The sequence below is a fragment of the Girardinichthys multiradiatus genome, chromosome 9, assembly GCF_021462225.1.
Source record: "Girardinichthys multiradiatus isolate DD_20200921_A chromosome 9, DD_fGirMul_XY1, whole genome shotgun sequence".
Classification (NCBI taxonomy): domain Eukaryota; kingdom Metazoa; phylum Chordata; class Actinopteri; order Cyprinodontiformes; family Goodeidae; genus Girardinichthys; species Girardinichthys multiradiatus.
Genome location: NC_061802.1, coordinates 2266886 through 2292500, shown reverse-complemented (window position 1 = coordinate 2292500; position 25615 = coordinate 2266886). Strand labels below are relative to the sequence as shown.

The following is a 25615-nucleotide window of genomic DNA, read 5'->3' as shown; positions in this document are numbered from 1 at the left end:
AATATGCTAATATTTTGAGAAGGGCCACATATATCCCGCCATTTCCTCCTGGAAGCGTCCCAGTATCAGCATCCTAATGTATTAAATCTATTTCAAGCAATCAGCTGATTTCTGGTACAGAGGTGTTTAGGAACACAGCTGGAGAATCAACTCAGTGGAAAGTGATGATCTATGTGCTGCTTTAAGCTACACACACCAGTTCCAACCTGGAACCAGTTAGGTTGCTGTTAAATACAACAGGAGCATCGCTGTTCGGTGAGATATCCACCGAAACTTTAAATACCACACAGCGGTGGTGCTGCTCCATTTATTCCTTCCCTCCCATCAGCCCTACAGGGCTGTGGGTGGTCCATTAATGAGCGCGCTCAGTGAGACCTGATGTTTTCTTCCTCTGGCCTTTTTTTTAACAATCCTAAACGCTTCTCGTTTCCCCTCGGCAGGACCAGCTGGTGAAGGAGGACAACATTGATGCTGTGGGGAAAAGGCTGCAGGAATACCACAATCAGTACCAGGAGAAGAGCAAGGAGTACGACCGGCTGTACGAGGAGTACACAAAGACCTCACAGGTAAACTTTTTCCAAATGGACTGTTGCTGGTTGACGTTGTTCTACTGGCCACTCAGCCTCCTTCTCGTCACTTAGGAGATCCAGATGAAGCGAACGGCCATTGAGGCCTTCAATGAAACCATCAAGATCTTCGAGGAGCAGTGTGACACCCAGGAGCGCTACAGCAAGGACTACATCGAGCGCTTCTGCCGTGAGGGTGACGACAAGGAGATGGAGCGGATCATGGTGAACTTTGAGAAGCTCAAATCCCGACTCGGAGAGATCCACGACAGCAAGGTGCGATTGGAGCAAGACCTGAAGACGCAGGCCACCGACAACCGCGAAACAGACAAGAAGATGAACAGCCTGAAGCCTGACCTCATACAGCTCCGCAAGATCCGGGACCAGTATCTGGTGTAAGTACTGGATCATGTGGGCAGAGAACTGGTTCGTTTAGCAGGGATCTTACAGGTTGCTACTCCTGGACCGTCTTTAACGTTTAAAAGCTTAAAGTCATGGAAACTGATCATGATGTGTGGACAACGCTGAGCTCAGGCGTCACGAAACAGAAGTAGTGAAAGTCTCCAGCTGACATTCATGAAGGGAGGAGTTGTGTAGAGATGTTTCCAGTGTGGAGGAGAAAGTCAGGAGAACCGCTTGGATGCCTAACAAACCGGCTCCCTACCCAGAGATTTAAAAGCTCTCTGGGCCGGGTCTACCTGTAATTCACCACAGTGGTAAACAAGCAGCTGTGGACAAAAACGGGGATTCGGAAAACTAAAGTCCTGGCAGCGTCGGGATACTTGATTTCTGCTCCACCTCTGAGCAGCATTTCCTGAGATACCACAGGCATCAGTACTTCCTTTTCCTCATGAATACTTTATATAGTGGCGAGCCGTTTAGTGATTGTGCAAGTTTCACGTGATGTAGCTGTTGCAACACGTTCAGACATGTTGGATGCGAGGTCAACGTACTCTGATGGTTTCTGACTGCTCTGATTATTGGTCAGAGTGATGGTTAGTTTTCACGTTTCCACCAGTATATTGTAGTTTTATTTCCAGCCAAGCTGCAGATTTGCTTTGGAGCTGAACTGGTTTAAGACCACACCTACGGTTAGCATCCAGCATTAATGTAGTGGTTGTGTAGATATTAGGCCCTACTCCACCTACGCCATATTTAACATCCTCCTTCTTCTGCACGTCTCCAAGCTCTAACAATGAGTCAAGTCCAACCACAGGATTGTTGGACAAATTGAACATTTACAGAACCCGTTTCCAGAGTAGATCCTATTGTAACAGGATGGTTAGTTCGAGCGGTCCGGGTCCTGCTCTTTCAGAAACGATCCACCTACATAGACTTTGTTCTGATTCTTCTCCTCTAACTGGTTCCCAGTTGCAGTAATGGTTGTTTTTTTTTTTTACAGCTGGCTCAATCATAAAAGTGTTCGGCAGAAATGGATCAACGACTGGCTCGGAATAAAGAACGAGAACACAGACGAGTGAGTGTGTGTCTGTCTTTAAACTGGTATGTTTAATGTTTCTGTGTAAAGTGCTTACAGCATGTGTGTGTGTGTCCAGAGGCTACTTTATTACCGAGGAGGATGAGAACTTTCCTCACTACGATGAGAAGAGCTGGTTCGTTGGAGATGTGAACCGAACGCAGGCGGAGGAGCTGCTCGCCGGGAAGCCGGACGGAGCGTTTCTGATCCGGGAGAGCAGCAAGAAGGGCTGCTACGCCTGCTCTGTGGTGTGAGTACACGACATACAGTCAGGTTCTCTGACACCACAGCTGGGAGAAGATTTCAGTCCAAAATCATGGTCCTGTTCTGGAGCTGTGAGGGTCCGGCTCACAGCAACAGAACATGATTTAACTGAAAATATCAGACATTTTCACAGATTTGTGGTAGAAAGTCACAAGATCTGAATTTCTAGAAGCATTAGATTTATTGTTCTGGTAACCTTTTAGTTTAAAGCAAAGTTCCCTTTAAAAAAGGGTTATTAGTAGAACATGTCAGTAGAACCAAGATGCAGCTAATCATCAGGCAGGTGTGTATTAACCCAATGCCAAGGCAGAAAGAAATCAGCAAAGATCATAGAGAAGCAACCGTTGCTCGATCTTTAGACCATCTACTTAGTTTATATAGCGTCAAATAACACCACCTGTCATCTGAAGGTACTTTCCATCCATTCTAATTGATCCTAGTTATCAAACAGTTCAGTTTATTATTCAAATTAATGTTTTTAAGGAAACCCAGCAGATCCCATCATTTACTCCAGAACCAGAACCATGCAGAGCCACACAAAAAGACACAGGAGCACTGATCCAGGAGTACTTTCTATGTGAAAGAAAAGTTAAATATTAAAAGGCAGTAAAAGCTCCTTTAGAGGCAGCTAAAGATGGCTGAGTTTTCAAGGTTAGAGTCTGAAAAAGAGCACATAGAGTTAGTCACAGTAGAAGCTCAGTCAGTCGCTACGTCTAGGAGAGAGAAAGGGTTAAACACTGAGACAGGGTCATGTGGATCATCTGTAGAAGGTGATCATGAAGTTGTTGGCGGCAGCAGCTCAGCTGATGTCCCCTCCAGGTAGGTGCCACAGCTAAACACAGAGCCAGGTCAGGTGTACCTTCTAGAAGGAGAAAAAACAGGAGAGAACATAAAGTTAGAAGCTGAAATAACAGTAAATAATGCAAAATAGTTGAGTAGGAGACAGAAACATTTTAGACAGCTGCCCAGGATTGGCCCTCCCAGGAGATTCAGACTCTGCAGGTTAAAGGTCATGACAGGTTAATGATTCCATACACAGCAGTAGATCTACAAAGAAACAGAAGAGCACTTCAATGGCCTAGTCAAAGTCCAGACCTCAATGGAACTGAAGTAATGTTGGAATGATGTTCCAACATCAGACGGATGAAACCACAGCTGCTGCTGAATCCTGGAGGGTTTTTCTCACAGCTTCTCCATGTTGCTTTCATCTGTTCAATAATTATGAAACCGGTTTGTTTCTGTGAACCTGAGGTTGGATCATTTCAGAACCTGGATCAGTTTTATTATGTCCTGATAGCTAAAGGCCTAGAACTGAAACCAGGTGTACTTTCTTTTGACCCTGACTGTAGTTTTGTAGAATTGGGAGAATTTGTTTTCTCTCCAGCCTCAACGTGAGTCTAACCTCCTGGCTGCTTGGTCTCCGCAGGGTGGACTGCGAGGTGAAGCACTGCGTCATCCACAGCACGCCGCGCGGCTTCGGTTTCGCCGAGCCCTACAACCTGTACGGCAGCCTGAAGGAACTGGTCCTCCACTACCGCCAGACCTCCCTGGTGCAGCACAACGACTCTCTCAACGTGCGGCTCACCTACCCCGTTTACGCACAGATGCCCTCCGTTTGCAGATGAACCCCGATGGCGAAGGAGGGCGGAGCTTAGACACAAACCAGAGACGGACTCGACACCTGCTGCATCAACCACATCAGCAAACTCGGAGTTACAAATATATTTTTACAAGAACGTTTTCAGAGGGCATTCTTCATAAAGACTGCTTGATTTGCACAAGGAAGTTTAAATGTTTGTGAATGTGAAATTTCAAATAAAAAGTGACTGAAGGAAGGAAACGGAGGAGGAGACGTCAGTTTCAGGTCGACCCCCGCTGCTACCTAGCGTCCCGCTCGGACTCTTCCATCAGAAACATTCCTGTCGTTTCATGGCTCGGTTCCATTGGAGGAAATGAGAAATGTAGCATAGCCAGGCACTTCCTGTTTAGACTGCTGCTGTGGGGTGGGGGGGCTGAGCAACAACAGGTTTGCTTTTTAGTTTCTGTGCCGGTGTGCAAACGGCAGCGCCACCGAGCAGAACCAGAGACCAAAGTTAGACAGGGAAGGTGGTCGTTATGTTGGAGAGGAGAGGCGTCGTCTGCTTCAGACCAAACAGATTTACAAACCTGCTCCTCCAGGAACCTCCTGAACTCAACTGTTCTTTACTTGATCCAAATTAAAACTATTTGGCAGATAAAGTTCTTCACTTCGTTCTGGTTCCAGTTCCTTCAGATCCACATTCAGCAGCTGCTGGAAGACGACTCACAGACCAACAGCCAATCAAAATGTGAGCTTCTAGTTTCTCTTCTGACCGCCTGATTTTAGATTAAAACCTTTAGAAATGTAATAATTCACACAGAACCGCGTTCAGCCGCGTTTTGGCTTGATTTATAAACACTGGATGTTTCTAAATCCTGGTTCAAACTGGGTGTATAAGTCCTGCTAGCTGCGCTGCTCAGAGTTTATAAATGAAGCATCCAGGAAAGACGAGATGAATCGGAGCTCGGATCCAAGCTCTGGATCTGCTGTGGTGGGCAGACCTGACCCGATTTTCTAAAATCAAAACGTGTGAAAGAAAATATTGTGACTGACGGAGCTGAACGCCCCACCAAGGATTCATTTATTCATGGGCACGAGAATCAGAACATTACTGCCATCTAGTGGTTAAGTTGTGAACTACAGCTAACTGTAGCTGCAAAAGGACAATTAACTTTGTTCTAGTTTATGCGAAGTATTAAAAAAACAATCTGAGGTTCTGAAACTGGTCGAGCTCACAAGATGAATTTGTTTGAAATGGAATCAGAGTTCAACAGATTTCACAGCCAGTTTTATGTTGTCCAGGAGACCATCACATAAATCTGGACAGTCCTCTTCCTGTAGATGTTTGGGTGTTAATCACCGATTGGCTGAGTTACAGGTCAGACGAAGCCTCTGCCTCTCCTCCCATCGGTACTGATTCTAACGGATAATAAGCCAGAGATTTGGGTCTGGATCCGTCTGAACGTTAGTGATGTCAGCGGAGCTGAAAGCCATCCATCGGAAAAACTGTCCCCTTTTGTTTGGCTCCAGATGTTTGGAAACTTAATAAAATGGAACCAGGAGATGGTTCTACTCAATGTGACGCCAGCTCGTCTTCAGACGGGTCCACGCTGTGATCCTGAAAGCAAGAAGAGAGGAAGAGGAGCTGAACTGTGAAGATGTTCAGAATGATTGATGCCGTTTTCATGGCAGACTTCCTGAAACACTCCAGACTTTGGATATTTGAGTTTCTCTGATAAGCAGCGGTTTTACCTGCAGGTTCCCTCAGACTGATCCAGCACCGTGGATCGGGTCAGGCAGACCTCCAGCAGCACTCCAGACTTTAGTTTCTCTGATGCATTTCTGCAACACAAACAGCACAAACTGTTATGGTTCCTTGGTTCTACAAACCTTGCCAGCAGAAAATCCAGCCCGTCCCGTTTCTAACCGCTCCGTTTGGTTTGTTTTCTAATCAGGGACGGCGGCAGAACCACAACGTCTTCTCGATTGTACAGAGATGAATTCGGATCAGTTTCAGTCGTCTTTGAACCGTGTTCACCGACCACACAATAACCTCTGCAGGTGCTATCGGAGAAACAGGCTGATCGGATTCAGGATTTTCCGGGTTTTTATCCCTCAGGTGTTTTCAGGTTTACCGTACGGACTACCACTCAACAAAGCCAGCGATGCGGGAAAATAAAGAAGTAAATCAGGGTTTTTCCTGTTTGGTCAGTTATTCCTATCCTAGTAGTTTTACTCTGAACGTCTCTCCTTCCTCTTCATCACCACACATTTTTCCTGTCTGCATGGGGAACTGGTGAAACTCATACTACTTGAAGTGTTTTGCATCGGCCACTGTTGAATGTCTTTATATGAGAATTTATGAAAGTTTTAAAGGAAAGGAGTTTCCTTTCCGTTTATGCTGAGCAGAGTTTATCACAGATGATGTACAGGACAGCGTCTCAGAGATCCCATGGTTTTCCCTTCATGTAGGGCTTGGATGAAGTTGCACACATTTACCTGTGATGTCTGCATACATGGAGATGTCTTATCATACAGATATAGATCTATATTTACAGTTTATATGAAGCTAAAAGGAGGAACAGTTTGAAAGCTTGTTTTTGTCACTGAAACATTTAAACCAAAGATTTTAGTTTGTTTTAATCTTTTATTTTACTAGAGGATTTTATTTGCTGTAAACTCAGAAAGCGCTTGGAAATAAGGTTTGCATGGATGGTTATTTTTTGTGACACATCAACAAGGATCCGTCTGTAAAATGCTCGTTTAGTGACATTCCAGAGGTTAAAACCAGACCTGACTTAGTTTGTATAGCGATAAAAATCTTTCTTCTGTCGGGTTTTTAAGAAGAAAACAACTAGAACTCGCAGCTTCTTACTCACGCAGTTCCTTCTGTTTGCACATGAGAACCACAGCAGGAGTCCGGTTTTCTTTTTTCTTTCTGGAAAATTGTCCTGCAGAAATCTCTGAAACTCTTTTAATAAATTCAGGGTCTCAACTGGTCCTGAAAAGTTCATGAGAAAGAGAGTTTAAATAAACCAGGGCACTTTTATACTCATTTTATATAAATAGACAGGATTTCTGTCCATTCCTGCAATGTTCGTACATCTGAATGAAAAGAATCTAAGACTAAAACTAAGGTTTCTGTTGGATGATTTCCTGGCTTTCCGTCCCAGATGCCAATATTCCTCCTTCCTGCCCTGCGTGGCGCTGAAACTGAGGTCAAAGCGAAACAATCTGCTTTATCAAGTTTACTTTTAACCGACTGTTTGGTTGAGGTTTCCACCTTTGGGAAAACTCGAATCTTTCCTGGAATATTTCCGGGAAACAGACTTAGGAAAAGCGAAGGCGTGGAGGACGTGGTCTCAGCGTTTTCCGGGCCGTTTCTACTCCCAACCATCCCAGGACTGTTAAACCAGCGACTGTCTGTCGTTTTCCTCAGCAGCTCTGCAAAGTTTTATTTGCAGCAAAGGTTTGAATAAGTTGTGATTCTCACTGAGGAGTCGTGTTGTGTTCTTACCACTGCGTTTCTGACCACGTCGCCCAGCACAACTTATAAAGAAATAAATCTCAAAGTCATTTAAACAAAAGATTTTTACTGTAAATGACATCCCGTCCCGTTCTTCCCCGTTTACAGATCCAGCATGCATATTTGGTAATTGACTGTTGTTTTTTTGTGTAAAAATTGAAAAATGTTAAAAAGATGTCTTTGGAAAAACTGTTCGTCTGTTTATGGTGTTTTCTGATCTGAATTGAATCATGAGCAAATTTAGCCTCGCTGCGCACAGCTCAAACAACTTCCCGTCCTTTTTCTGTCGCTTGTTTGATGCTAAAAACGACGCAACGCCGACAAAGACGACCATTAGAAGTCTGAACTGTTGATTTGTCTTCTGCCCTTGAAGGTTTTTCCATTCGGTCCAGAACTTTAATCCCTGTGAAACTTTAGTGTCTAACTGAGCTGTTTGGTTCTGTTGAAGAACTCTTTGTGCTCGCTCTCTCGGCGTTACGTTCTCCCATATCTGCTTTGGGCTTTACTCGATATTCTCTCCAGGTTCGCTCCGTCACGCCTCACCTTTCTTTCTCGTATCGGTTGCAGAAGTTGTTGGTTGTAAAATTCTGAATTTGTTTGTACGAGATGAACTCGTGTATCAGTGGAGCTCTACCATGTTCGCATCTGTTGCAGAATAAAGAAAATATTTTGATCAAATGCAAATATCTGTGTTGGCGTGTTGATTTCAGTTTAATTTAAGTCCTGACAGAGCGTTGGCAGGGAAGTTGGGTTGGCCACAGCCTGGCAGAAGCACCATGAGATGTGGGCGAAACCTTAAGGGAAAGATGAAGAACTGCCTCTTCGTCTTGGAGAAGCTGTAGACCTTTTCTATCCATCGTCTCGCTCCTGTTAAGGATCTGAAAGCAGATATACAGGAGCCTCTGAATAAATAAAAACACTGAAACATTCATTTTGTTTTAGTAATTCAGCTGTTATATAAATCACTTGAAGCATTTATTTGTATTCATTTTTAATATTAATGATCACACCAGACGCCCAGGTTGGGAGGAACAGTATTAACCCATTTTCATGACCACTTAAATTGAGTTTTGCATCTGAAAACCATAATTCTACCCCATACACTAACCCATTACAGATATATCAAACCTAGATCATCTAGATTCTTCTGCAGGACGCAGACGATCTAAAACTAAAGATGAGAAACCTTCAGCTTCCTTTTTACCACGTTAAGCATCTGTGAAAAAGAAGATCTGCTCCATGGAAGCTTGTAGGAACTTCTCTCCTACGTTCAACTAAGTTCTTTAGTGAAAAGCACAACTAAATTAGGACAAAAACGATGCGCTTTAACAGAAACACAACAGATCACTGGTTGGTTGAGAACAGAGCATTTCTTCCTGTCAGGACTGTGTGAATGTTGGTCTCCTTCCAGGGTTGTTCTGTCCGGGGTGTGAAACAAGTCTTGTGTGAGTGAAATCAGTAGAGAGTGATTCCTCTCCAAATGTTTCCTGCTTCCTGTATTAATCTAGACTCTGGGCAGCCGTCAGAGCACTCCGCTCCTCCAGACTTCTCTTATTAAAAGGACTATTCCTCCCAGCAAGAACCCACATCATTATTCTGCTCTATATAAAGCTTTATTCTGATCGGCAGCTTGAAAATGGAGGCCATGGCGTCTTTGAGGACCCACAACTGACAGAGTGCAGCACATGTCTGGAAACCCCACAGGAGCCAGTCTTTTAAAACTGAGGACTGTTATTTGATCTGCTCTGATCTTTAAACCAACACGCTTTCAATTACAGATTCTATTCAATTAGTTTCCATTTTTGCTGCGATTCCTGTTTTGTGTTAATTAAAAGGCAGAGCTTGCTGTAATTAGATCTTAGTGAGAAATAAATCAGAAAATAAGGGCATAAATAACTGCATTTTAAAAGCAGTTCTTAGTTTTTTATGCTGATAGAGACGGGATGTGCATGTTTAATCACCTGTACATATTAAATTATATTCATCCATTCATACTTTTACTGGACTTCCCTCTTCCCAGACGCCTCCTCCCTGATACATAAACTCCTCTTAAAGTAAAGTAGGAGCTCCCCTCCAACCCGGGGAGGGCAAGCCGTCCTTTTCCGGTCGAGAAACGTGGCCTTAGGCAACATCCACTGGTCCCCAAACCGGACCTCCTCCGGCCCTTGGCTGTGCCTAGAAATCCTGTCCATGAAAGTTATCAACAGGACCGGAGAGCAGCCCTGCTGGAAGCCAACATGCACCGGGAACAGGTCCGACTTAGTGCCTGCGATGTGGACCAGACTCCTGCTTCACTTGAACATATGTAGAGAAACACGTCCAGTAGGAGGACAAGTATTTGATGCTCTGCTGATTTAGCAGGTTTTCCCACCTCCAAAGCATGTAGAAATCTTGAATTTTTTAATTTTTTATCATAGGTTCTCTTCAACTGTGTGATGGAATCTAAATCAAAAATCCAGAAAAGCACATCGTGTAATTTTTAAGTAATTAATTAGCATTTTATTGCATGAGATCACTATTTGATACATCAGAAAAACTAAACTTAATATTTGGTACAGAAACCTTTATTTGTAATTCCAGAAATCAGACGTTTCCTGTCCTTCTTGACGAGGTTTGCACACATTGCAGCAGGGACTTTGGACCAGTCCTCCATACAGATCTTCTCCAGATCCTTCAGGTTTCGAGGCTGTCGCTTACTGAGGGATCCATCCTCCCCTCAATACGATGCAGTCGTCCTGTCCCCTTTGCAGAAAAGCATCCCCAAAGAATGATGTTTCCACCTCCATGCTTCATGGTGTTCTTCGTCTTCCTCCAAACACGGCGAGTGGATTTAGACCACAAAGTTCTATTCTCGTCTCTTCAGACCACATGACCTTCTCCCATTCCTCCTCTGGATCATCCAAATGGTCATGGTCTCTTCAAGTCATTGACTAGGTCCAGTCGTGTAGTTCTGGGCTGATCCCTCACCTTCCTCATTATCACTGATGCCCTACCAGGTGAGATCCTGCATTGAGCCCCATACTGAGAGAAATTGACCGCCATCTTCAACTTCTTCCATTTTCTTATAATTGCACCAACAGTTCTTACCTTCTCACCAAGCTGCTTGGCTGTTTTCCTGTAGACCATCCCAGCCTTGTGCAGGTCTACTGTTTTATCCCTGATGTCCTCACACAGCTTTCTGGTCTTGGTCATGGTGGAGAGGTTGGGGTTTGTTTGAGTGTGTGGACAAGTGTGTTTTATACAGATAACGAATTCAAACAGGTGCAGTTAATCCAGGTAATGAGTGGAGAACATGCAATGGGGCGGTTCGCAGCCGAGTGTGAAGAGGTTGGGATGAAGATCAGCTCCTCCAAGTCTGAGGCCATGGTTCTCAAAAGGGTGAAAAGGGTGGCTTGTCCTCTTCAGGTTGGAGGGGAGTTCCTGCCTCAAGTGGAGGAGTTTAAGTATCTCGGGGTCTTGTTCACGAGTGAGGGAAGAATGGAGCGAGAGATCGACAGACGGATCGGTGCAGCTGCCACAGTAATGGGGGCGCTTTGCCGGTCCGTTGAGGTGAAGAGAGAGCTGAGCCGAAAAGCGAAGCTCTCGATTTACCGGTCGGTCTACGTTCCTACCCTCACCTATGGCCATGAACTTTGGGTCATGACTGAAAGAACGAGATCCTGGATACAAACGGCTGAAATGAGCTTCCTCCCGGAGGAGCTGGAGGAGGTGTCTGGGTGTCTCTGCTGAGTCTGCTGTCCCCGCGACCCGGTCCCGGATAAGCGGAAGTGGACGAGTACAAGTGGAGAACAAGAGGGCTTCTTAAAAAAGAACTAACAGACCTGAGAGAGCCGGGATTCTTACTGGTTCCATCTGACTGGATGCAATCTGCTGGGTTTCCTTAGTTAGAAAAACTTTTTATCCAATTTGAATAAATAACTGAATCTGACTGAACTGTTCAATGGTTACGATTAATTGGAATATATGAACCTGACTGTTGTGAAGAACCTTGAGACGACATGTGTTGTGAATTGGCGCTATATAAATAAACTGAACTGAATTGTTAGGGAATGAAATACTTATGTCATGCAATAAAATGCTATTTAATTAGTTCAAAATCACACAGTATGATTTTCTGGATTTTTGTTTTAGATTCCGTCACTCACAGTTGAAGAGAACCTATGATAAAAATTAAAGACTTCTTCATGCTTTGCAAGTAGAACAACCTGCAAAATCAGCAGTGCATCAAATACTTGTTCTCCTCACTGTACATGATGATGTGAAACTGGGACAAAAAGCAAAAACAGAAGAATTTCTTAAGGGGAAATGTAAATAGTTTTAGGGAACATTGCTGGAAGTAAGGACCAATAAATGCCCCATAGAAAGTCATTAGATGTTCTTCACACTGCTTGCAGGTCAAAGATAGTTTTCCTTAAGTCCAGTTAGAGGTCAGGAGCGGCGCACAGATCAATGAAACTGAAACACCTGTCATTTTAGTGTAGAAGGTTTCATGGCTAAATTGGACCAGCCTGGTTGCCAGTCTTCATTGATTGCACATTGCACCAGTAAGAGCAGAGTGTGAAGGTTCAATTAGCAGGGTAAGAGCACAATTTTGCTCAAAATATTGAAATGCACAAAACATTATGGGTGACATACCAGAGTTCAAAAGAGGACACATTGTTGGTGCACGTCTTGCTGGCGCATCTGTGACCAAGACAACAAGTCTTTGAGATGTATCAAGAGCCACGATATCCAGGGTAATGTCAGCATACCATCAAGAAGGACGAACCACATCCAACAGGATTAACTGTGGACGCAAGAGGAAGCTGTCTGAAAGGGATGTTCGGGTGCTAACCTGGATTGTATCCAAAAAACATAAAACCATGGCTGCCCAAATCACAGCAGAATTAAATGTGCACCTCAACTCTCCTGTTTCCACCAGAACTGTCCATCAGGAGCTCCACAGGGTCAATATACACGGCTGGGCTGCTATAACCAAACCTTTGGTCACTCATGCCAATGCCAAACGTAGGTTTCAATGGTGCAAGGAGTGCAAATCTTGGGCTGTGGACAATGTGAAACATGTATTGTTCTCTGATGAGTCCACCTTTACTGTTTTCCCCACATCCAGGAGAGTTACGGTGTGGAGAAGCCCCAAAGAAGCGTACCACCCAGACTGTTGCATGCCCAGAGTGAAGCATGGGGGTGGATCAGTGATGGTTTGGGCTGCCATATCATGGCATTCCCTTGGCCCAATACTTGTGCTAGATGGGCGCGTCACTGCCAAGGACTACCGAACCATTCTTGAGGACCATGTGCATCCAATGGTTCAAACATTGTATCCTGAAGGCGGTGCCGTGTATCAGGATGACAATGCACCAATACACACAGCAAGACTGGTGAAAGATTGGTTTGATGAACATGAAAGTGAAGTTGAACATCTCCCATGGCCTGCACAGTCACCAGATCTAAATATTATTGAGCCACTTTGGGGTGTTTTGGAGGAGCGAGTCAGGAAACGTTTTCCTCCACCAGTATCACGTAGTGACCTGGCCACTATCCTGCAAGAAGAATGGCTTAAAATCCCTCTGACCACTGTGCAGGACTTGTATATGTCATTCCCAAGATGAATTGATGCTGTATTGGCTGCAAAAGGAGGCCCTACACCATACTAATAAATTATTGTGGTCTAAAACCACGTGTTTCAGTTTCATTGTTCAACCCCTGTAGGTTTCGTTGCACAATTTAAGGCAAGGATTCAGGCATGGAAGGCTCCAAAGAGCAGAGTGGTGCCATTAAAGAGGAGAAAAGTGAGTTATTTTGACCCAACTGAACTACTAGACCGGTCATGGTCTGCTGCTCAGAGCCTCATTACTAAAACATTTACCAGCTGTGACACGGCCAACAGAACATTCTTCATCCCAAGAAACTTTCAGCACCAGAAAAACCAAACGAGTCAAGGAACGAGGCAGTGAAGTGACTAGAATTAAGTGTTTAAATCTGGTGAAAACATATCTGAAATTCTCCTTTAGGCTTCTTAGTCACAGACGTATGGTACCTTCAATCAACTCAACAAGTTTATTGGACAGGGGATCCAGAAGCATATTTCCTTATTTATCCAAACTTCAAACCAAAAGATAAATGTTCCGTCCAGAAAAATATGTCTCCATAACAGACATGATGCAAAATCTGACTACAGGTGAAATCAAAAGAAGTTATTCTCTGATCATCTCCACCGCCCCAGGAGATCTCTGCATCCATCTAGAGCAGCACACACTGAGAGGCCCTCAAAGAGGCTTTGCTTTGTGGCAGTTTTCCTGCAACAAATGTTCATTTTTTTCCTGTGGCTAATACTGCAATCATCACAGAGAAATACACACCTAGTTTGCATGTCAATTAGAGGCTTTGTCAGCATTTCTGCAGCATCAGCAGGAAATCAGGAAATATCAAAAGATACGCCGTTTGAAAAGATTAATGTGTTTATAGTGTAGCTGTGTAACGGGACAGCCGGCAGAGGACAGCTTCATACAGAAAACTGGCTGTCAAAGGTCAAACACAACTATTAGTTTTATTTGGCTTTTTTATTGGTGGATGTAAACTGCAAATGCAAACCCCTACTCATCCATTCACCAACATAAGCATAAGAGCTAACAGATCCAGGGGGAAAATCCAGACATCCAGCTTCCCAGTAACACCCCCCTACTCCTCCTGCAGCATCATGAGCTACGTCCACACCAGAGGGATATTTGGTCCCTTCAGAAAGTTCCAAACCCTGGAGCTCCAAGGGTCTCCTACTGGTAGGACGTGTCCAGAAAACCTCCATAAGTCATCTACGAGGCAGAGCCTTATAGTTCACCCTGGGGTGCAGAGTACTCCAATAGGCGCTAAGCATCATAGCTTAAAGACTCCACTTCATCAGAACCACATCATCTGCAAAAAGGAGAGATGAAACCCAGAAGTTCCCAAACCCTCCTGTCCAGAACTACACCATGAGTCCAGGAACAACACGAACAGGATCAGAGACAGCAAACAAGAGGCTGACCTGTTGATGGAACCAAGAAAGATGCGAACATCTTTAGGTTCAGTTCAACTTGTTTTTCTGAGATCCAGTTCACAATAAATATAATCTTGAGGCAGGTTACAGGAAAAACAGATCCAATTCATGTCAATCCAGTTTCACGCAGTCACATATCCTCCTAATTATTTCAATACAAAGTCACATTCTGCTGATTTATAAAAGGCCTTTGAGGAAGCCCGGCTGATTGCTTGGCTTTGCAGCAGTCCCATCTCCTCCACCTTCATGATGTATGCAAACATACATTGATTTATTCAAAAACAGTACATAAATATATATGGATGTATTTACTATGTAACCAGGAGGGGGTTGAGAGGAGAGAAAGCAGATTCTTGATGGTGGTGGTATGTTCAGGTGTAACTGGGTGAGAAGCAGGTACATCCTGGACAGGTTGCCAGTCTTCAGTGAGGTTGCATGGAGAGAACATACAAACATCATGCACTGGATTTGAACCTTCTTGCTGCATGGCAACAGGAACAACAACTGCACTGCCAAGCTGCCAAATCCTTGAGTCATATATTATAATTTTCCAATCAGAAAACAAGTTCTGGGAGAAACATATTTGACTGTTCTTAACGTTTGGACCTTTAAATAGAAGTTTCTACAGAAGTGGTCCCTCATCTCTGGTCTCCTGTGGATAGTTGGTTTCCTGCAGGGTTTCCATCCCCCTCAACAGGCCTGATGTAGATGTTGGTCATCAGCAAGCCTCTGCAGGGATTTTAATCTTTTGAATTAGGTGTGTTGAAGCAGGCAAACATCTGAGGAAAGCAATAAAAACATCACTTGAAAAAAAAATCAGTCTGAATGAGTGAAGCAAAAAAAAGCTCTTAAATTTCCACCATTATGTGGGAAATATTTCCTGCTCCTGGTAATTTAACGTTCCTCCAACATCAGGAAGTGAAAATATCTCACTAATGTGCTAATTTGCATGAAGTTTTATGCAATGAAGTATAATTGAAAGGTGGCGTATTCCAAATGACGGGGACTCAGTGAACAAACTTCATGTAATTACTTCAGCTGTCTGGTACCCTGATGGTGTTAACTGGCCGTTTTCTGCAGCCTGAGGTCATTTTCCCACAATGCACTGTCTGCTGAGATGTAAACACAAGGATAGGGGGTTGACCTGTTAATTGACAACTGTGCTGCCACTAATTTAGCCTAAATGCAAATTTTTTCATCCTTCCAGCAGCGCAAGAGCAGCTGGAACATCAACATAGCTGCACATGTGGCTTTCAGGGTCAGCGCCAGCAGCCGGGTCGCTCCCCTCTTCCTAAATCAGGATCAACATAATGAGCTTCTGCTTGCCTTATTTTGCTTAATCATCTTTCCCAACCTGACCCATCTTCGCTCTTCCACGGAACAGTAGGAATTAGTGAGGAAGAGGAGGAGGTCCGGGGGTGCTCTCCAGGCGCAGCAGGCCGGCAGTGAGCACCGTGGCAGCAGCAGGGGAATAAATTAGAGGCAGACACATTGAATAATAAAGCGATAATGAGTTTAGAGCCAGCGAGCCAATCTCGAGCACAGCCCAGCGAATATTTACCATCCTGCTAATAAGTCATGGCAAGAACTAATCAGTCAGCATTGCCAATGGGAGCAGTGGGCAGACTGGGAGGCAGAGAGGTGAAGTGGTGTTGCAGTTACACTGCACAACACAGCTGCAAACTAAGCAAAACCAGTACAGAGATTCATCTGCAGGAATCCACGCAAACAAATCCAGAAGAGGTTATACAGTATACAAAAGTAGTTTCTGCATCTATTAAACTGGTTTTAGCAGACCAGCACATTTATACCAGCTGCATATTCTGCATTATGTGTGTCTGATTACAGATATAATGTTCATGCGCATCTCTATAGACAGAAAACATTTGTCAACTTACGTTTTCAGATCAATTATTCTCATACAGTCTTAATACAGCCCATAGTTTCCCTTAAGCTAACAGGCCACTTTCCAGAAACTTACTGGGCGCTTTGCCCAAAACGTTTCCACTTACTGGGTACCTACAGGAACTCACCTGGTAGTTTGTTTTGTTTTTTTATAACGTGTCCTGTCCGGCAGAGTAGCGCTCAGAATTGTTGTTTGAGTGCCAAGAAGAAGCCCAACAGATTTACTTTCACAAGTGGAGCTTTAAGGCTAACGCTATGAGGCTCCGCATAATATATATAAAAAAAACTTTATTAGAAACTGCTTTGGGATTATTTTAATTGTTACAGACACACAGACAGAAATGAAAAGGAAAAAATAAGAAGCAAGAAAGAGAGAGAGGTGGAAAGGAAAAAGAGAGAAGGAAAAAAGAATAGAGGAGAGAAAGAAGATGAAACAAATACAAGATAACACCCTAGAAGACAGCTTCTTCACCTGCAGAAACGCATATATAACAACAAGGCCCCGGCAAGCAGCCACCGGGAATGAGCAGGCACACACCAAAGTACCCAGCCCCGGACCACCAATACACCAGCGGGCACAGACAGCTGCCACCAGGAGCGAGTGTGGCGGGGTAGAAATAGGCCCCACATTTGATGAGGGGCCTAAGCTGATGCTGGAGAGGGAGTAGCCCAAGACCCAACCAGACACAAATACAGGCACACAGTCACAATCACACATTCCACTCTCATGCGTACACATATAAACACGCACACCCAACGTAAGAATACACAGCAACAAACACACACTCACTCACACATACACTGCTCAAAAAAACAAAGGGAACACTTAAATAACACAACCTAGAGTTGAATGAATGAAATATTCTCATTAAATACTTTGTTCTGTATAAAGTTGAATGTGCTGACAACAAAATCACACAACAATCATCAATGGAAATCAAATTTATTAACCAATGGAGGCCTGGATTTGGAGTCACACACAAAATTAAAGTAGAAAAACACACTAGAGGCTGATCCAACTTTGATGTAATGTCCTTAAAACAAGTCAAAATGACGCTCAGTATTGTGTGTGACCTCCACGTACCTGTATGACCTCCCTACAACACCTGGACATGCTCCTGATGAGACGGCAGATGGTCTCTTGAGGGATCTCCTCCCAGACCTGGACTAAAGCATCCACCAACTCCTGGACAGTCTGTGGTGCAACGTGACGTTGGTGGATGGAGTGAGACATGATGTCCCAGATGTTCTCTGATCAGATTCAGGTCTGGGGAATGGCCGGGCCAGTCCATAGCTTCAATGTCTTCATCTTGCAGGAACTGCTGACACACTCCAGCCACATGAGGTCTAGCATTGTCCTGCATTAGGAGGAACCCAGGGCCAACCGCACCAGCATATGGTCTCACAAGGGGTCTGAGGATCTCATCTCGGTACCTAATGGCAGTCAGGCTACCTCTGGTGAGCACATGGAAAGAAATGCCACCCCACACCATTACTGACCCACTACCAAACCGGTCATGATGAAGGATGTTGCAGGCAGCAGATCTCTCTCCACGGTGTCTCCAGACTCTGTCACGTCTGTCACATGTGCTCAGTGTGAACCGGCTTTCATCTGTGAAGACCACAGGGCGCTGGTGGTGAATTTGCCAATCCTGGTGTTCTCTGGCAAATGCCAAGCGTCCTGCACGGTGTTGGGCTGTGAGCACAATCCCCATTTGTGGACGTCGGGCCCTCATACCATCCTCATGGAGTCGGTTTCTAACTGTTTGTGCAGACAGATGCACATTTGTGGTCTGCTGGAGGTCATTTTGCAGGGCTCTGGCAGTGCTCCTCCTGTTCCTCCTTGCACAAAGGTGGAGGTAGCGGTCCTGCTGCTGGTTTGTTGCCCTCCTACGGCCTCCTCCACGTCTCCTGGTGTACTGGCCTGTTTCCTGGTAGAGCCTCCAGGTTCTGGACACTACGCTGACAGACACAGCAAACCTTCTTGCCACAGCTCGCATTGATGCGCCATCCTGGATGAGCTGCACTACCTGAGCCACTTGTGTGGGTTGTAGAGTCCGTCTCATGCTACCACGAGTGTGAAAGCACCACCAACATTCAAAAGTGACCAAAACATCAGCCAGAAAGCATCGGTACTGAGAAGTGGTCTGTGGTCCCCACCTGCAGAACCACTCCTTTATTGAGTGTCTTGCTAATCACCAAAGATTTCCTCCTGTTGTCTTTTCCATTTGAACAACATCATGTGAAATTGATTGTTAATCAGTGTTGCTTCCTAAGTGGACAGTTTGATTTCACAGAAGTTTGATTTACTTGGAGTTATATTGTGTTGTTTAAGGGTTCCCTTTATTTTCTGAGCAGTGTACATACTCCATAGTCCCAGGTCCAAGTATCGATACCCCAGTAGGGTAACCAGCCCCCAGACCCAGGAGGTAGTCCCCTTCATTCAGGGACGGAGACAGGCAGACCGCCCCAGCACCAGACTACTGCCGGACCACCCGAACCCAAACGACCCCGGGGCCTAGACCCTGACCCCCCGCTCTGACCCCAGTCCCCAACGTCCCCATCCAGAGAGGGACAAAAGAGAGATCTAGCTTGTTCAAACAAGCCCGCCAACCAGAGCTGTCCCAGTACGAAACGGTCCCAACCTCCCAATGAATTCCAACATGAATTTCCCCACAGGGCCACCCCCAACCAGGACACATATCTAACACATGCCCCTGAACCCAAATGCCACAAATGCCCTCCCCACAGGTGCACACCCCCACAGATGAGCTTCACCCATGAAAAGCCGATGATGACACATCCACCCACTCCAAGTACCAGCGCCACATCCTGTCATCCACCACACAGCGAGCTGCGACGGCAAGGAATGGGCCCCGCACAAAGCCACCCCAGCCTCCACCCACAAGCGCAACAGAACAGACAACACCGAGCACCGTACTCAGAACGGACCACTCTGACACCACACCAAGATGGGACAAACTCACCCAGAAAGCAGTCCCCAGCCGGCATCACGCACCCGGGGCCGACAGCCTCCACCATGCCCCCGCAACCACACAAACAAGTGTAGTTTCCAAAATGAAACAGGTGCTTTTCTGAGCTAATCCGGTACAATCCTTGAACTTTTATGGAACTTGCTTGTTACTTTCCAGAGTTTACAATTTGTTTCCCAGAACATTCCAGCTACTTCCCTGGACCTTCTGAATGTATGGATTCTTGTTTCATTTGAGTACTGAGGGTATTGTTCCAATCTCACCAGTAAATATTTTTTCCACCTTCCAGAAAAAACCTGGTATGGTAGGTTTTTGGAAAGGATGTCATTATGTTACCTCATAATACCGCCTGGTTCATGGAAGTATTTGGTAAATTCAGTGAAAGTTCCAGGAAATTACCTGTAGGTTCCAAAAGGTACCTGGTACTCAAATTGAACAAAGTTTCAGATAAAGTACCCAATTAGTTCCTGGAAAGTTCCAGAAGAGTAACCTCTAGGTTCTGGGAAAGAGTGGATTGAAATGGATCCTAGTGTTGAGCTAACCTTCAGGGTAGACCTGAAACCTTCTGTGTCGGTGAGAAAGGTGGCCCTCATGTTCTGTAACCAAGTGTGTGACTCAGCTCTGCTCCCTTGTTCTGTTGATTCGTCTCAAGGCTCAGCAGCTGGTCCAGTGACAGAAAACAACAGTCTCACATGCAGCCTGTCCTATTTTCTCAGAGTCCTTCAGACCTTGTAGAGACGAGGCAGCAGGCAGAGATGTGTCACCAGACGCTGACGAAGAAGTGAGCAGAGCAGTATCAGACACGTCACACAGAGTGAGCAGATCCAGCAGGTGGCTTCAAATGTGTTTAGATGAAACTACTTTGTTTTATCAAAAAGTCAAATTTAACTTTAAAACTTATCAACATCAAACCTTCACCCGTCCAGGATGAAGATTATATCAACTCGGGGCAAATTTTTCAGTGTGTGGATTCACTTTAGGCCTTTTTCCACATCTTCCCCACAGGTGCACTGGATAATCTGGAGAAGCTGCAAACATTCAGCTGCTGGAAGGTTAATGAACTGTTGGATTGACTGGATTGACTTAAAGTTTTCCAGAGGAACAAGGTGTGCCTTATTTCTGAGCAGACAGTGGAGCTAGAACCTGCTGAAAGAACTCTGTTTGTATGTTTAGTAATAAGTTAGAACTGAATTTATTTTACCTCACAAGAGTTTTTGCTGCTTTAACCTTGACCTCCGTGTGACCATGAAGTGTTTGTGGAAAAAATGAGGCTTAAAGTAGGAAACACTGGAAGCCTTGAGGTTAGACTTTCCTGGCAGGGCAGACGTTTGTCAGAGAGCACAGATAAATGCTCCATAATTCGAAATAATCATCATTCACCCCAAGTCATAGGCTTGGACAGAGCGTGCTCCATGCACTGCTGGCATCTGATTGGTCAACGGGGTTGATGACTGCGAGATCAGCATTAGTCACGACTGTTTCAGCCACCTGCTGTCAGACGTCATGTTGAGTTTTCCACCCTTAAAAAAAACAACAAATGATGGCATCCACCATGTTTTCCATCAGAGTTTGAGTTTATTTTGCCATGGTAAGCGAAGTTGGTTTTATTTCAGCAGTTTAATGGGATTCACTGAGGTCAACAACCATTTTCAAGATGGTTTTCAGTTAGGCTCAGCCGCCTTGTATGCTGTAAATCATTTGTAATAATTGGATTTGTGCATTTTTCATTTTATTTATGCAACACAGAACAATAAAACGGTGAGACATTAACTCTTAGACTTAATGCTCACCTTGTACAGATGATCCACATAGCTCTGTCTTTCAGTGTTTAACCCTTTCTCTCTCCTAGACATGGCTACTGACTGAGCTTCTACTGTAACTAACTCTATGTTCTCTCTTTCAGACTCTAACCTTGAAAACTGGCTCAGAGTTTATCTGTTCTTTCTTTCTAGGTGAAATGACTAAAGGAGCTACATCCATTAACATTTACTTTTCCTTCCCATAGAAAGTACGCCTGGATCAGTGCTTCTTTGTTCTCTTTGTGTCTCTGCTCTGTTCTCTCAAACCTCCAGTCGGTCGTGGCAGATGGCCGCTCACACTGAGCCTGGTTCTGGTTCTGCTGGAGGTTTCTTCCTGTTAAAAGGGAGTTTTTCCTCTCCACTGTCGCTACATGCATGCTCAGTATGAGGGATTGCTGCAAAGTCAACACCAGTGACTGTCCACTGTCTCTACATGCTCATCCAGGAGGAGTGAATGCTGCAAGTCACTGACTGGATGCAATCTGCTGGGTTTCCTTAGATAGAAAAACTTTTTATCCAATTTGAATAAATAACTGAATCTGACTGAACTGTTCAATGGTTGGGATTAATTGGAACGTATGAACCTGACTGTTGTGAAGAACCTTGAGACGACATGTGTTGTGAATTGGTGCTATATAAATAAACTGAATTGAAATGAATTGAACTCAGTTTAGGAGGTTATCCATATTTTAGCAGCAATAGCAAAATATTGTGTTAAATAAACAAAGTTAAGTTCTTAATTTAAAGTCCGAGTCTGTTCTGCCTTTGTTTGAAGTGGAAAAGTGTTACTGTCCAGTCATCACAGTGGGTTGTAAATCAAGAACCAAGTCCAGATTTTCACATCCAGTTTGCTTTTCTTCTGAAGGATAAAATTATGTTGAAATTTTTCTTAAAAAAGTTGTTTTTTACCTGACAAGTTTGAATCAAATATGTTTTACTATGCCACTTTCACCATAATAACAGAGGTATGCAAGGCCATTTCTGATAATTTAATAATTTTATGATGGTTATATATGCAACAATAATTCAGATAATGATCTGGTCCCTGTATGAACAGCTTTATCTAAATTCTAGCTGGGACTCCTCTGTCTTGTTTAGGTGTCACATTCTAGAGTTGCCCTACAGAACGTTGGATTGGACACTTAGTTCCCATATCAAATCCTAATGTGTTCAGGTAGAAAACAACTCTGCATTTGTTCGGTACTGGCGCCTACCGAGCCGTCATGGCTGTACCGGATATTGTTGCTACACTCCTGGTAACGAGCCATTCATTTGAGGTTGGAGAAGGGTTGCATCTAAAAACTGCAGGATGGTAGTTCTGGTAGAATGGACTTTCCCTGCTTCTACGCTTCCTGTTTAAACTGATTGTTCCTTAAACTTCCTCATTAGTTGATCCACCATTTCTGTCGGATTTTGGCACGCTTTTTTAAACATAATGATTCAGTTTTAGAAAGTTGGACCATTACGTTTTTAAGAAGCTTTCTTGCTAATTAACTGACCTCAGGCAAAAATCCTAAAAACATTAAAGTTAAAACTTAATGGAGATGTAGAGGCAAAGTCCAGCTCAGGTTTTATTGATCTAGAGTTTAATGGTTAATGACTGCAGAGGAGCCTGTAGACATGTTTATGCAGTTGGACTTCATGAAATACGGGCGAGCTGCCCTCAAAGGAGTTCAGAAACTCTGAAGCCTGTTTACACAGAACGAGGGTCCGGCGGTGAAAACGGACGGGGCAGCAGCGGTGAGGATGTTGGTGTTGGCAGCAGAAACTCAGCGCTGCTGAAGAATGAACTGTTGCTGCTGCCTGACCTCCGTCTCAAACTTCTGAGGCCTTAACTACATCTACATGACTAATGGGATGTGGATCACTTGCAGTTATGGTAACAAGAAAGAAAAGTCTCTTTGAAGACTGAGTTTTATGTATCAAAAGAAAAAACCTGAAATCTAAATGGAGATTAGCAAAGTCCTCCCTGTGATCCAGCAGCTTGTGAACGAGCTGAGAATGTTTCACAAGGAACAAATGAACATTATTCCTTAGATCATAGAATATACTAAAACATGGTGCTTGTTTCCAGATAGATACTTCACTTTACGAAAGATCTAAACATATTGTCCTCTGTTGCAGGTCCAGGAGGAAAACCTTGACATCCTTCTACTGGGTGACATGTTCCAGCTCATTCTGGGGATCTCAAGGTGCTCCTAAATCAAATGGGACATATAGCCCCTCCATTAAGGTCTGAGGCTGCCCCGGGGTCTCCTCTCAGTGGGAAGAAACCAGAAAACCTCCAAAGGGAAGCACCAATGAGGCACCTTCAACATACCTTGAAGGAGCCTGGCCAGATTAAGAATGAAGCTTATTTTAGCTTCTTGTATCTAGCATCTCATTCAGTCATAACCAATATCTTCTGACCACAGGTGAAGGTTGGGATGTGGATAGACTGGTAAATTGAGAGCTTTGCCTTTTGGTTCAGCTGTTTTCTCAACAGACCAAAGCAGCATCCATCTCCTGCTCCATCCTGCAGGGACCAATCCACCATTTCATTAGAGAACCGTGGCCTCAGACTTAGAAGAGCAGACTCTCATCCTGGCCATTTCAGACTCTGCTGGGAACAGCTCCAGAGCTCCAGTGCATCCTGAAGGTCATGGCCTTAAGTTGTCAACAGAACCAAAAAGCAGAATAAGAACTTGAGGTTTCCAAACCAGACAATGTCCTCTGGCCGACTGACACCACAAACAGGACCAGCAACAAGGGTCAGCCTTGGAGTGCACCAGGAACAAGCCAAGCTTTGGGCCCAACATGTAGACACAGCTCAGCCAAAAGACCAACACCACCTCTAAATAGAAGGTAAAAACTGACCTATGGTCATTAGATATGGCACACGGCTCCTAAACATCCTCTCTAGATAGGCCTGAGTCAGCCTCCACAATGGGGAGAGGAGCGATATCATTCAGGGGGAGCTCATAGTAGAGCTTCTGCTCATCCACATCAAAAGGAGCGAATATGGTTTAGGTATCTGATCAGGGTTCCTCCTGGATGCCTCAAGTTGGACGTTTTCCATGGAAAATCCCACTAGCATGAGACTAAAACTCACTGGAGGGTTTATATTTCCCATCAGGCCAAGTAACACGTTGGGGTTCATGAGGCGGCGCTGCAGAATGTTGATGGGATGAGTCATTCATTCATTCATTCATTCAGTCATTCATTGATTGACTTTAAAAACAAACATCATTCAAGCATCTTCAAATCCAGAGCAACTTTAGCTTGAACCGATGTCTGATTCCAGGGACAGCAGTTTTATAATTTTCCTTTCTGCTTCACTCTGTGGAAAACTACAGTAGATTCCCTGAACACAAACACTGACATTAAACTGCCAGAAACAAACTTTTCTTTTGAATATTTTCTACTATTAGCAACAGGCGTGTCATCTGTTGGCTACTTTACTGTAAGCAGGTAACAAATTAGTAAAATCAGAGCTTCACATTCAGCCAAACATCTATAAATACTTTAATTCTAGTCCTGATATAAAGCAGAAGATGTCAGTCTTTGGTCAGTAATTACGTTGTGGCTCTAATGGTCTCTGGTGTGTCAGCAGAAGCTATTTTTAGTGGCTCTATGTTTAACTAAGGCGAGTGCTGCTGAGAGGAAAGTCAGAAGCTGAGGAGCAAACGACAGGATGTGGCTTCAATGAACCTGTTCAGTGATGTCAGTAAAGACAGAGCTGACCCCCACCCCCCATTAAACACCACCTGTCACACCTGAAAGGAGACACGTGTTCAGGGCGACTCTGCTGTTATAATGACACACACACACACACACAGACACCAGCAGGATGACAGAAAAAAACAGCAATTAGTCATTTTCTACCTTTTTACATCCTCTCAGCACTTCTGAGAAAACTAATTATTATGACTGCCTTTTTCTGCTTAAACTGGAATAAAACAGGTGGCAGTTTAAACGCTGTCTAAACAGTTTAAACCTGTTTCTATTTAGTTTATAAAGTTACAAGGTCTAAAAATCTCTCAACAAAAACGTCTACAAGGACAGTGAGTCTATATGTAGAAAAATGCTGTCAAAATGACAAACGACCACAAAACTCTAGAAAAACTGATTTTTGTTGACATTTAGTCTCAGAACATGTTGTAAAAATATCAAAAACCAAATATCAGAGGTTTAAAAGATGAAAACATGCAAGTGCTTTAAGCGTAGGCTGCTGCAGGACGTCTATCCCCATCACACTGTTGTGTATCAGCAGACCAGGCCAGACATGATGCCATGAGAAAATAACACTGCAGCAATCACCTGATAAACTGATAACACCTGTAAACTGCACATGTGCGCCCCCACTGCAACGTTTACACAACTGCAACTCAAACATTGCAGCAAAGATCAAATAATGACATTAATCACAGCTTACCAGGAGGAAGAGGAAGAGGTTCCTCCGGACAGAGGAGCAGGTTTACTGGTGGACTTCTG

The 25615-nt window shown here is 44.2% G+C and overlaps 1 protein-coding gene and 1 long non-coding RNA gene across 3 annotated transcripts in view; one reads left to right on the top strand and one right to left on the bottom strand.

Moving 5' to 3' along the window:
- The window catches only part of pik3r3b (phosphoinositide-3-kinase, regulatory subunit 3b (gamma)), a 21637-nt gene extending 13541 nt beyond the window's left edge, over positions 1 to 8096 (top strand). For both annotated transcript variants that reach the window (XM_047374704.1, XM_047374705.1), the window contains exons 5-9: positions 441 to 566; positions 642 to 961; positions 1969 to 2043; positions 2123 to 2293; positions 3734 to 8096. In XM_047374704.1, the coding sequence (XP_047230660.1) occupies positions 441 to 566; positions 642 to 961; positions 1969 to 2043; positions 2123 to 2293; positions 3734 to 3932 (891 nt within the window). In that variant the 3' untranslated portion in view covers positions 3933 to 8096. The remainder of the gene's footprint in view (positions 1 to 440; positions 567 to 641; positions 962 to 1968; positions 2044 to 2122; positions 2294 to 3733) is intronic.
- On the bottom strand, positions 7944 to 25615 carry LOC124873802. Its single transcript, XR_007039635.1, has 2 exons — positions 25557 to 25615; positions 7944 to 8290 (listed from the first exon to the last, which is right to left on the bottom strand). It is a non-coding gene; the product is annotated as an uncharacterized LOC124873802 (long non-coding RNA).